This window comes from Malaclemys terrapin, chromosome 3 (genome assembly GCF_027887155.1).
Source record: "Malaclemys terrapin pileata isolate rMalTer1 chromosome 3, rMalTer1.hap1, whole genome shotgun sequence".
NCBI classification, from domain to species: domain Eukaryota; kingdom Metazoa; phylum Chordata; order Testudines; family Emydidae; genus Malaclemys; species Malaclemys terrapin.
In genome coordinates this window covers 104488770-104502446 of record NC_071507.1, presented here as the reverse complement: position 1 = coordinate 104502446, position 13677 = coordinate 104488770, and the positions used below count along the sequence as shown (strand labels likewise).

Here is a 13677-nt window from a genome sequence, read left to right as displayed (position 1 = left end):
AATTAGCCTACTCTTTCTGTTCCCCAGTGCCAAATATGACAATCAAGGGGAAAAGACAATGCCTTTATTTGCAGATTTCCAGATAATGAAGAATTTTAAAATAAAACATCCCTCTGCCCCTTTAAAAAAAAAAAAAACAGAACAAAAACAAATGCACCTCTCTCAATTGAATTCATTGACATTATCTGATTATTCATCCTCAGGAACACTGCCGGCCTCTGCTTATAAGAAAATGTTGCAGCAAGCTTTTTGAGACAGAGGGATCATGTATTTTTATTTGTTCTGTAAAAGTACTAGGCACTTCATAAAAAAGGATATCTCACTGTAACATATTTATGGAGGTCCCATGTTTGATTTATACTGTGATCAGTGGCAGTATGAAACCCCAAGATTAAATAGAAAGCTTTTTGTCCTCAATCACAGTTTATTGTCTCTCTTTTACCTCTTTCTTGTCTTAAGGACTGTTTGTGGGTGCCAAAATGTGTTAAGTTTGGATGGTTCCTGCCCTACACTCCAGCAGACAACGAATACAGTGCTTGGAAACGACATTATATTGCCTGTGCCTCCAGCTTAGATTACTTCACCCCAAGAGAAGCCACTGAAATCTATGGGACCCTCAATGAACCAAAAGCTGAAAATGAGGAGCAGGAAGAAAGGCTAAGAGAAAAATGGCTACGAAAAATTATTCGGGAGAGATTAGCATTACACAAGAGTCAGTAGAATTAAAATAATGATCTCTTTCTTCTGAGATTAATGTTAAATTAACATACACTGTCTTCTGAAAGTGATAAAGCAGCCTAAAGTATTCAAGTAGTCAAAGACCTTTTCTTTAGGAAAACTTATCTTTGCAGATTTTTTTTAAATTAATTTTTAATATCAAAAGGGTAAGAGCTGAAAATGGTAACTATAACGATAGATTTTGTTTCTTCTATATGATTGTTTAGTCATATTTGATATGCCTGTAGGAAAGGGATAAAAATGTTCAGGCTTAATAGTGTCCAGTGGGGTTTCTAATACATCTCAACTGTGGAAATAATAGAAACCTCAAACTGTCAGTGTGTGGTTGCGGACTTAATTTCTTTCCAGTCTGGCACATATTGCTTTCCAATTTGGGAAAATGAAGGTTTGAAAGGAAAAGACCCAGTACCAGGATGTCCTGTAGAAATTTTAATTATAGCTACAAATACAGGCAATGCATTAAAGGAATCTTTAGTCAAGTTTAGATCAAAATGTAGGTTTTGTATAAAATTATTTAAACAAAACCTAAGACTAACAAATATTTCCATAGAATTTTATGATATATCAGACTTTTATTAAACAGTGCTCAGCATATTGAGATTTTTGTCTACAAGTATAATAATCAGTGTATTTTATATTAATCATAGAATCATAGAATATTAGGGTTGGAAGGGACCTCAGGAGGTCATCTAGTCCAACCCCCTGCTCAGAGCAGGACCAACACCAACTAAATCATCCCAGCCAGGGTTTTGTCAAGCCGGGCCTTAAAAACCTCTAATGATGGAGATTCTACCACCTCCCTACATAACTCATTCCAGTGCTTCACCACCCTCCTAGTAGTGTTTCCTAATATCCAACCTAGACCTCCCCCACTGCAATTTGAGACCATTGTTCCTTGTTCTGTCATCTGCCAGCACTGAGAACATCCTAACTCCATCCTCTTTGGAACCCCCCTTCAGGTAGTTGAAGGCTGCTATCAAATCCCCTCTCACTCTTCTCTTCTGCAGACTAAATAACCCCAGTTCCCTCAGCCTCTCCTCGTAAGTCATGTGCCTCACCCCCCTAATCATTTTCATTGCCCTCCACTGGACTCTCTCCAATTAGTCCACATCTCTTCTGGGGGGGGGGGGGGGCAAAACTGGAGTCAATACTCCAGTTGTGGCCTCACCAGTGGCGAATAGAGGGGAATAATCACTTCCCTTGATCTGCTGGCAATGCTCCTACTAATACAGCCCAATATGCCGTTGGCCTTCTGGGCTAACAAGAGCACATTGCTGACTCATATCCAGCTTCTCATCCACTGTAATCCCCAGGTCCTTTTCTGCAGAACTGCTGCTTAACCAGTCGGTCCCCAGCCTGTAGCGGTGCATGGGATTCTTCCATCCTAAGTGCAGGACTCTGCACTTGTCCTTGTTGAACCTCATCAGATTTCTTTTGGCCCAATCCTCCAATTTGTCTAGGTCACTCTGGAACCTATCCCTATCCTCCAGCGTATCTACCTTTCCCCCCAGCTTAGTGTCATCCACGAACTTGCTGAGGGTGCAATCCATCTCATCATCCAGATCATTAATGAAGATGTTGAAGAAAACTGGCCCCAGGACTGACCCCTGGGGCACTCCGCTTGATACTGGCTGCCAACTAGATATCAAGCAGTTGATCACTACCTGTTGAGCTGAGAATATAGCCAGCTTTCTATGCACCTTATAGTCCATTCATCCAATCCATACTACTTTAACTTGCTGTCAAGAATACTGTGGGAGACCGTATCAAAAGCTTTGCTAAAGTTAAGATATATCACATCACCACTTTCCCTATATCCACAGAGCCAGTCATCTCATCATAGAAGGCAATCAGGTTGGTCAGGCATGAGTTGACTGTTCGGGATCATCTTCCTCTCCTCTCAGTGCTTCAAAATGGATATTAGATATAGATTGTGAATTTTTATTCAGCCAATATGGATTCCCCTCTTCATGAATATTCGTTTGAAAGGATGTCACTTTTCATATAGTTTTCATGGAGACCACACCTTCAGTGCTGTCAAGTCCCCAAGTTTTCTTTCAAGTCTCATATTTGAAATTTTTCCTAAACCGCAGCACCTGGAGTCATGTGATTATGTGAGAATATCAGTTTTCCTTTTTTAAATAGCAGGCTTCTAGTCTTTCTGATTAGAGAGAAAAAACTTGAAAATATGAATCCCAAGTCCTCAAAAATCAAAAGACAAATGATAATAGTCCCCCTTTTTTAATCTCATGACTGTTAAAACATTCGTATGATTTTTTTAAACTGAACTCATTTTTTTAACTATTCAGGTTGTCAACACTACTTTCATTTCAGGTATTAATATAAGACAACTTCATTTTAGTAGAATGACCAATTCCTCGCCAAAAATGAGGAGGACTTTTCAGGCAGGATGCTCAGTTTAGATAAAATCTAAAGACTGCCATGTAAAACTAACATGCTAATTTTCATATGGATTATTTCCCTAGTTACAATATTGTTACTCCGTTAGTGTGTACTTACCTATCAGTGGAAACACATGGGATTAAACAGTAGGGTCTGGTGATACTTGTTTTTCAGAGGAGTTATTCAAAGCTCGACTGCCTTGGATGAGTGGGACTTGGAGCTCGAGATTCTTAAAATCACGATTACAGCCAAGTCAGGCCCAGACGATCCAGGACCGGGCTAGACTACAGGCAGCTTTGCAACTAATTAGGGTAATTTCCCCCCAAATCTACTTGTATTTTATCCTTTGCAAATTGCTCTTTTTTTATGCAAGCATTAAGTGCTGAATCCTGAGATAGGTTGGCGGTGCTAACACATAGATCCTGTTTAAATCAGAACTACTTGAAATACATTCCACTTAATTAAAAGCAATTAAAACTCTTAATTGATTTATGCTTCATGTAATCCCACTGAAGTCAGCACAGAATATGGTTCATGATTTATTGTGGACCTGATTTTGCCACCCTTAGTCATGCTGAGAAGTGCCCTACTTCAGGGCTGTCCAGGGGGGGGGGTCAAGTGGGGCAATTTGCCCCAGGCCCCGGGCCCCGCAGGGGCCCCCACAAGAGTTTTTCGGGGTCCCTGGAGCGGGGTCCTTCACTCGCTCTGGGGGCCCCGGAAAACTCTCGTGGAGCCCGGGCCCCCAGAGCTTCTTCCGCTCCGGGTCTTCGGCGGCAATTCTACGGCGGGGGGGTCCTTCCGTCCCGGGACCCGCTGCCGAAGTGCCGGGTCTTCGGCGGCAATTTGGCGGCGGAGGCCTCCCGCCGCCAAAGACCCCAGGCCCCCTGAATCCTCTGGGCGGCCCTGCCCTACTCATTGCGTACTCCCTTTTGACCTCCAACGAGAACTTTGTGGCGTAAAATACTATGTAACATGAGTAAGGCTGGGACACCAAGACCCTAAGTAATATGTGGACAATGTTTTGTGTGAAATATATATGATAAAGCATAGAGATCCTGTTATACTTGTATAATTATTAGTTCAGAATGGTGCACAGTTCCACTACGTGGCAGGCTTTGTTATAGTAAATACTGGCAAGTGTAAGCGGCTGATCAACTAGAAGGCTGATGTGAGGGAGCCACTCCTGCAAAGACTTGTACCCTCAGTTGCTCATGAGCCTACGTCTACACTACAAAAAAACCCCAAACCCATGGTACAAGTCTTAGAGTGTGAGTCACCTGATTCAGGCTCACAGGACTCATTCTGCGAGGCTAAAAATAGCAGTGCAGAAGTTCCTGCTAAGGAGACCCTCCCCCTCCCTGAGACTCACAGCCTAGGCTCCAGCCTTAGCAGGAACTTCTACATTGCTATTTTCAGTCCTGTAGTGCAAGCCCTGTGAGCTCAAGTCAGTTGACCCAGGCTCCAAGACTTGCTACAGTGGGATTTTTTTTTTTTTTTGCAGTGTAGAGGTGTGAAATTGCTAAGAGCTGAAATCACATTAGAAGTCTAGTTACAGACTGCTGAGCTGAATTCACTTTGGGCCAATGGTGCACTAGCACTGGGGCTCCCCTACTATACTCTGATAGGTAGTTACTCATATCTTTATGTCTTTGCAAGACTGGACTTTGTGTCTACTGTGTGTCTCTTATCTCATAAATAAGACTGATTGGGTGTTAATAAAAAATCTGAAAAGTCATGGCACAGAATATTTTGCTTCCTCGTAAACTTATTTTCTACTGGAAAAAGCATTTATAGCCATCACTTATCATTTAAAAATACATTAAGACTTCAAAAACACACACAAAATACACATCAAAAAGAGCTGTTAAACTTGAAAGAAGAGACTTGTAAAACAACTATTTAAAAAAAATTAGAATCCCCTAAAGGTCATGATCTTTGCCATGGAAAACAGAAGTGACAAACATACAGACTTATTCTTAATACAGTTAATTTCATGCTTGACTAAACTGTACTCTGATTACAGCTAGATTCCGTCTGTAACCCAACTTGTAAAGCAGTTGAGTACAATTAACATTTCTTTGTGCCTTGAAATATACATGCTGAGGTTCAAAGCGAGGCATTGGCAGCACAGAAAGTAAAAGTGTTTAGATGAAGCCGGTAGGAGCCCAAGAAATATGCTACTGGACAGTCTTCTTTCACCCTCCACTATAAATACTGATGAACCCCCGCATCCTTGTGAAGCTTTGTATAGGATCACTGTCTTAGTTTGCATCCATATTACACAATTTACAAGATTGTGTCTGAGCCACTGTTAGAGTTGTATTCTCAAGTATTGTTCTTCTGAGAAACTCATCTTACTTTATGTCTGTCATTGGTAAAATAAGTTTAAGTTTTTTTACTGGTAGACGCAAGACAGCATTTCTTAACTGCTGCATTATGTAATTACTGAACCATATGTTATTACACTGCATCAGACATATTTCTCTCAGCATTTTTGTTTAACTGCTTTCAGGAAAAGAGTGCTCTTTCGAATCATACTCTTTCAATGCTGCTTTCTGAAGAAATGAAACTAGCAGCAGAAAAACAGCTTGTTTTGGCCTCCTTAAAAACTTTGCCCAAAAGGTAAGCAGGACTCAAGATTTTCAAAATGCTGGTGATAATTCCAAAACCACATAGAAAATAGTACCCAAAACGCAATGATTAATAACAGTGACAGAATACATTGTAGGAAACAGCACACAAAACTGCAGATCTTTGTGGTCACGTCAGGTGGCTTTTAGCACACTAACACCTTGATGGAGCTCAACTTTGTCCATTAGTTCTAAATAATTACCTCATAGGTTCCCTCTCAAAGCTGTGCTGCTCGTCCTCCCATGTTGGAAGGAGCAAGTCCACGAACTGGCAGGCAGAAGATATGTCTGGCCCATGCAAAGTCCTCCATTTAACTGACACCACTTGGGCGTAATCTTGGGGAGGGAACTGAAATTTGAGGTTGGGTAGAAATGTGGTGTTCTGCATGAGGGTGTGACCAGAAATACTAGTTTCCCACTCTAGATTCTTGGGCCCAGATTGGCCTGAAGAGATTTTAGAGATTCTTAGAGATTTGGGGGCCCAGATCAGCTGATCTGGTCTTAAGCCACCACCCTGAAGTTCAAAGATACGGAGAACAAGACACTAGAGAGGCTCTCCCATAATGCAGCATAACACCCTCAACATGTTGCTGGTCCAGCCATAAAATGGGAACCTTGTAGAGCCATTTCATGCTAAGCCTGGATAGGGGGCTAATGACAAAACTTTGAAGTCTAGAGTTGTACTTTTCATTGGCTAAACCTACTTAGGGAGAAGATCCTGAAAATTCATTTTCTTTTGTGGACTTACAAAGAAGAAATTAATTTGTTCTTTACATGTATTGAGATTGTAAATTTAAAATCTTTTCACCACAGAGCAAACGAGGGCACTGAGGAATATTTTTCCTATCACCAGTGCTGCTAAGACATAGCGTAAAAATAAACACAAAAAAAGAGTGCAAATGGCTGACCTGTAGGTGTTTGGAACTCAGTGATCTCAATAGGCAGTAGGCGATTAAGGTTCATTTTCTCACAGAAGTGGTGGCCTTCAGGAGGCACGGAATAGAATAGAATAGAATAAGTTGCTGTAAATGTATTTACAAAACACAGCACTGCATGTCTATTCAGTGTAACTGAGGATTAGACAGGTATTTTCATACCCTAATGTTTTATTTCTGCATTAAAGTAAAAAAGAAAGATAATCTTTAAAGGATATACTGCCTGAGTTTTTGCTTTTCCTTCTGTAGAAAGAATGTGACTGGAAGCAGATCCGACCCTGTGTTACCTTACAAACACTGTCAGCGTGTCTACCAAAAACACAGCAGTTTTGCATATCCACTTGAGCCATACCTGGTTTTGATATCATCCAGGATTCCTGCATATGAGGTATGAATTTCTTCTAAGTTCTCTCTTTTTTGAATAGTTTGGGTTCTGTGTACCCAAACTACATCCGGGGGATGTTCCTGAGACAGCAATCTGTTCATCCTTCCCTGCAAAAAAAGCATCCTTCCTGGATCTACTATAGCCTCAATCCTGCAAATACTTATACATGTGCTTAATTTTGCTCATGAGTAGTCGCATTAAGTGTTTACAGGATTAGGGTCTCAGCGAAAGCGCACCGTAAAGTGAAGAAAAACAAAGGAAAGCATAAGATTAAAATGACAGTAAAGTAATATTATGGGCCTAAATCAGTGTTTCTCAATAGGGGGGCATGGAGGAATGTTCAGGGTGTGTGCAGCGGGGCCGGAGCTAGCCCCCACATGGGGTGGGGAGAGAGCATGACACTTCCAGCCCCACTCCACCCCCAGACCAGCTCCGCTTCCAACCCCATTCAGCCCCCAATCCTGCTCTGCCCTCACTCCCTCTCTGCCTGCAGACCAGCTCTGCCCCTAGCCCCAGCTCCTCATCTGTCCCCATTCTGCCACTAGCTCTGCCTTCAGCCCAAGCTCTGTGCGGAAGAAGCATTGACTGTCCAGTAATGGGGGAAGGGGCACGGACAGATTCCATTACTGGTAAGGGGCGGGGGGGGGGGGGGGGGTCCACTGGAAAAGTTTGAGCACCACAGGCCTAGATGAATCTCTAATGCAGAAGTTTAGAGTTTAATATGAAACTGTATAAAAAAAATGCTGTCTGTGCGCATGTTTGGGGAGCTGCACATTTTTAATACACTGGTCCTATGTCATTTGAAGTAAAAAAACCCAAATCATATGGTTTAAGTACTAATTTGTGTAAGACGTTCAGTGTTATAGTTAATCAAAGAAAAGTCCAGGATGTATACTTCAAAAACAGCCTATCCTGTATATTTATTTAAAAAGTTGAATACAATCTGAGTTTCAGTAAAGCATCAGTGGGAAATAAGTAGGAAGCTAAGCTGACCACCCAAGCAGTGTTTTGGTGTTTCATGGTAAAGGTTATGGCCCTGATCCTAAAAAAATCACTGTGTGTGGATGCACAGCTGCATCTGTATAAGACACAATTAACTTCATTGGGGGGTTCACGAGGAGTGCCAGGCTGCTCACGTACAACGAATTGCAGGGGTGGCCTAGCTGATAAAGGTTGTTAGAGAGATCACCTCATATCCATTGGCATTATGGGGCTATAGGACAAAGCTGAATAAAGAATTTCTAGGTGTAATTAATTACTGTGTAAAATAATAATATGATGTGATGCATTCTACAAATGAATATTGAATTAAGAATTATATTTTTTCTCATGGAATTACATTTTGAGAAAAGCAGGATTTATTTATTGAAGGTATGAACTGATTTATTTCTGTAGATGGTGCTGGACAGCATCAAACCTGGGGTGATTCCGGTGTTGTATGAACATTGCGGACTGACATTGGAAAGCCTCCTTTTTTACATAGAAAAGGCTCTGGATGGCCGAAAAGCAAAGAGTATAGGGATTTTTAGTGATGGAAACTCCAGAGAGATCAATTTACTTCAAGGTAGGGGCAGAGAAAAACAGAGAAACTAACTGGGAACATGTCAATGTCATATCATGTTTAGGTATTTCAAAAGGGGAAACAGCATGAAAATAAAAAGTTAATCAAGCTAGCAAATTGGTCACTGATCCAACTGTAATTTGTTTCTGGCAGGTAGACCTCTGTACCTTCCATTGTAATCAATAGGACTCACCACAGGAGCGGGGGCTGCCTGGATGTAAAAGCTTGTAGGATCAAGGGCTTGGTAATTAGTTAAAAGCCAGAGAAAATATGACAAAAAGAGATGATAGAGCCATCTCTGCTGTCATAAAAAAGGAGATTGGACACATGATGCTAGTCCAAAGTAGCTAAAGGTCTGACCATGAGGTTAAATAAGGGATAAAAGGAAGACGAGAAAGAGAGAAACAAGCCGACACAGAGGCGCAAAGAAAAAAGTAATAGCCAGAAGAGAGAGAATACATGGTACAGAGAAAATAAATTGAGAAGGGGGAACAGAGAGAGAGAGAGAAAAGTTACTAAAGAAATGGAGGACAAGAAATCGCTCAGTTTTGAAAGTTAGCACATTGCCCTTAAAAAAGAGATTTGAGGGAAGTCTGTGTTAAGTCCTGGGAAGGGAAGTAATGATATGAGTACAGGAGGGAAGAATTTTGAGCAGAATGAAAACCCTCATGGAAATTTTATTTCTTTCATTGACTTTTATTTAAATGTTTTTCAGGCTGCAGAATCAGTATTGAGAACATTCTGAGTCCTGAAGTGAGAGAATTTTGGGAGAAGCTAGGTTGTGTAATGTCTCCAGAGGAAGGTGGTTATGTGGACATCTTTGTTCCTCTGGCAGCATCAGGTCAGTTTTGTTTGGACTTCTGTCATAATGGAGAATCACCCACTCCATTGGATCCTGTCCCTGAGTAGGGCTTGTTGAAATTGAGGTTGGCAGAAAATTGGGTTCTTTCTGTGGAGAATTTTGACTTTTGTTGAAAAAAATCTGAACACCGGAATAATTTTGCGGGAGTTGTAGTTTGGGTGCCTCTTGTCCCCATTCTCCTCTGTGGGCCAAGCCTGAGCTAGACAACATCTCTCATGATCCACCACAGGTATGGGGCTTCTGTTATGCACGGAGGGATGACTGATGCATCATGGGACATATAGTCCAGCCAAAAAGCCTGGCACACAGAGGAGAAGGGGGACATAGGACATCCAAAGCTCGCATTAGACATAGTGGTGGCTGAGGAGGACACAATTTAACGTCAAACCAAGCTAAAACATTACTTTTCAAATTGGTTCCACAAATCACATTTTTCAGAATAGAAATTTTTGACTTTGAAAGTTTTTGCTCTTTGCAGAAAAGTCAAAATTTTCCCTGGGGGAGTGGAAGGGGAGGGGAGAAGAAACACTTTCAACCAGCTCTATTTGGGGCAAGGAGAGTCTTTTTGTTCTGTGTTTGTACAGTACCTAGCACAATGGGATCCTGCTCCATGACTAGAACTCATAGGTGCTATGATAATACAAATGATGAGTGTACAGAGTCCATTAGAAAGCAGAATAGTTTCACACAGCTGCTGAGCTTAGTAAAGAGGCAGATATATTCTATTCATCTCATTCTCTTCAATTACCTCAGTCTGTTTGGGAAATATTAAAGGTTGATCTTGCAAGGTGCTGAGCAAGTCCAAAGACTTCTGAGCACCCACATCTGCCATTTGTTCAGTCTTGCAGGGTCGTCCCGTTAGCTGGCATCAAGCAGGTCATCACAAGAACTAAAGAATAGTATCCACTCTTATTTTGTTATTTTTCTTGTCTTGGAAGGAATAAGATGCACCTCAAAACTGGTTCATCTTTAATTCATTCTATTCTTCTCAGGGACCGCACAAACTCACAATGTGTGTCTCTTCATTGACATTAGAATGAAACTGGAGTTATTTTTTTCATTAGGGATCTCACGCCAAAAACAACTTTTCTAGTTTTTTGTCCATGTTAGTGGATGTGATTGTTCCTGCACAGTGTCATTTTGTTAAGATACACAGGACATCTTTCATGCTGTTGGTAAATATAGCAGAGTTTTCAGAATAATATGATAAAAACCATAAAAAGTACTGTTGATTCACAAAGACACAACATTTTCATCTAGCCTTGAAAAAAAGTTTAGATTCCTTTTAGTTTCAGATGAATAATAGTAGTATGGAGAAAAAGAATTGGCTAGTGGCCTGTAGTGGCTGTGATATTTTAGTGATGTAAATAATACAGAATTTTATGAACTAGAAAAAATAATGCATCTTTTCAGAGGCAGGGATGGAAGTCCTTTCCCAGCTGACTCAGCTAACTGGTGTGCTCTTCAGAACCCCCACAGGAATTGCAACTGGATCTTATCAGCACAGTAAGTACAGAAAGTTATTACACACGTTTATAAAGGGAGATATGTGGCACAACTGAGTCAGCATTTCCCAAGAGAAAAATGGTTTGTTTACAACTTAAAAATATAGAGACTTATTTTGCCCATAAGCAATGTAAGAATTATTTGATAAAAGCAAGAGAAAATTATTCTAAACCTGCTTTTGGAAAATGAGGGGTAAAAGTAGGTGTATAGAGGAAGGATGTTGGTATATGACCAGTTTTAGATGGCTAGCATGGTTTACTAAAGACCCAGTGATATACTATAAAATCAGATCACAGATTTACATGATAGTGGTCTTCAAATACTTGAAAGGCTGCCATAAAAAGATGGAGAAAAGGTGTTTTCTCTTGCCACTGAGGTTCAAGATGCAATGGGTTCAAACTACAGAATAGCGATTTAGATTAAATCTCAGGAAAAACTTCCTAACTGTAAGACCAATAGGACAATGGAACAGACTGCCTAGAGAGGTTGTGGAACCTCCTTCAGCCTCCTTTTGAAAACCTCCAGTGGATAGAGCCATCTGTATTGGATGGTTTAGACGCAACAAATCCTGCATCTTGGCAGGGGGTTAGATGACCCTTATGTTACCTTCTAATCCCGTAATTCTATAGGTTTATAACTTTGGCTACATTATTCTGCCATATTTTAAAAATTCCATTCTAGGAACAGCTAAGTATTGTTTGATGTAATACTATTTGTCTAACTGTCAGGTTAGCACAATGAAGGCCAGAGGCGTCAAAGGGTAGGTGTCTCAAAGTATACATTGTGCAGAGAGAATGGATGGGAAGAGAGGATAGTTTGGTACAGCCACATCTATATTCAGATGCTTCAAGGTCCCTGTTTTGAGTGGACCATGTAATGTATGTAAAAGTGTAATTAGCAGAGGTTTCAGGTCCTGAATAAACCTGAATTTGCTAAATCCATTATGCTTTCAAAAGGGGATGTGTTTGACATTCTGTCACAGATCACTAAAAATCTGTATTTGGTGTGATCTTCTGATTCAGCATCAGAAACTCCACTACCAACATCTTGTAGTTGCGGAAAGCCCTAGGTGTAATCAGGATACCAGAAACTCAGTCAGTCTCCTGTTGAAAGGGGTCCTGTTGTGTCAATTACATTTTATTGCAATACTAATAAAAGTCAGAATTCTCCAGAACTATCAGAAATTTACAGCAGAGTAAACCAGGAAACAATTAATTTGTCATGATACTTGACCACTTTTGACCAGAGTGGACAGCCAACATTTGGGGACTTGCACATTGTTTCTGATAGGAAGAGACACTGACGATGGAGTCAGGTATTTCTTTGATCCAGGCCTGTTTGTTTACTAAGAATGTGCTAAGTCCTGTTTTCCTGAACATAGTAGGAATCAAACAGGAGAGAGTTTCTTTGGTCATGGTTCCAACTCTCTTTCAGGCAGTACTCTGCTCAAAAGCTCACACTTTCAGATATTTCTCTCAGTCTAATGCTATCCAGTCTTCTTAACTCCCTCTGTGTGTTTCTGCTGCAGACACACAGCTCTACCAAATCAATACCCAGCTCCTGCATTGCTATATCAGTCTCCAAGGACACACCTGAGGCTACATGGTTTAACTTCTACTCAAGCTTTGCTGGGTGCCTGCATTTTGGGTTGTGGGTTCTATTATTTCAGCTAAATGTTCCATAAAGGAGCTTGATTATTCTTACACTTATACTGAATGAAGGGCAATGGTTACATCTACCAGTTTCAGTGAGGTTTTGCTTAACACCCAGCATAAAAATATCAGTCCTTAGTGAATGGCTGGGAAAACAGAAGGATGGACCTCCCATCTCCACCTACTTCACTGAAGTAAAACTACAGACATGGCTCAGAATGACAGAGCTCCTGGAGGAGGCACTGAAATCTGTCCGCAAGCAGATGCGACCATATTTAAGTGAGCTGCAGAAGAGTATTAGTGACAGGATTATTGGTAAGATTGGTCATTTTTCCTTTTCTAAACACTTATAAAAGGGTTAGAAAAACATCTGAAATCCCCTCCCTCCCCAACTTTCATGGAAACATCACAACTTTAGAACTTGTCTCTTCCTTTCCCCGTTTCTCCTGTATCTATTTTGATGGGCAAACATTGTCTTCTGGGTCTGTGATGCACATTGTACATGACAAGTATTAAAAATAACTTACTGCAGAATGAATACTTCCAATGCTTGTGTCAGCTAACACAAAAGTGAAAATAAATGGGAGAGTTATCTGCATGATTAAAACAAAGAATTCTAAAAAAGTTATTCAGTTGTTTTTAATAAAGTATTATATCCATCAGCAAACTAGGTCATTTGGTAATAAGTGTGATTGTCCAAATATATGGCCTCTGCACTTGCATTAAGATGCTCAGACCAGGAACCATTGCATGCAGTTTGCCTAGCTTAGGCCCCTTCTGTATCAATGCACGTGTACTACGAACCAAGACTATGCCCAAGAAAAGCCTTGTCAGAATGAGTGCTCAAAAACCAGAGCATTGTGGGGATCTGTAGATGTTATAGTGGAAGAACTCCAGTTACTGATAGAGCAACCTAGTTTTCTCCTAAAGATATGTCTTTCAGTACACACTATCTTCAGAAACTATCAAGCAGTAAACTATCTCCATGAAGAGGGTAAGGTCACG

General features: G+C 40.7%; 1 protein-coding gene across 1 annotated transcript in view; it reads left to right on the top strand.

Annotated features, from left to right (window-relative positions):
* The window catches only part of ECT2L (epithelial cell transforming 2 like), a 47365-nt gene that overhangs the window by 8363 nt on the left and 25325 nt on the right, over nucleotides 1-13677 (top strand). The window contains exons 5-12 of the mRNA XM_054021657.1: nucleotides 460-712; nucleotides 3316-3452; nucleotides 5654-5763; nucleotides 6956-7094; nucleotides 8487-8655; nucleotides 9368-9493; nucleotides 10928-11020; nucleotides 12805-12987. Coding sequence (XP_053877632.1) covers nucleotides 460-712; nucleotides 3316-3452; nucleotides 5654-5763; nucleotides 6956-7094; nucleotides 8487-8655; nucleotides 9368-9493; nucleotides 10928-11020; nucleotides 12805-12987 — 1210 coding nt within the window. The remainder of the gene's footprint in view (nucleotides 1-459; nucleotides 713-3315; nucleotides 3453-5653; nucleotides 5764-6955; nucleotides 7095-8486; nucleotides 8656-9367; nucleotides 9494-10927; nucleotides 11021-12804; nucleotides 12988-13677) is intronic.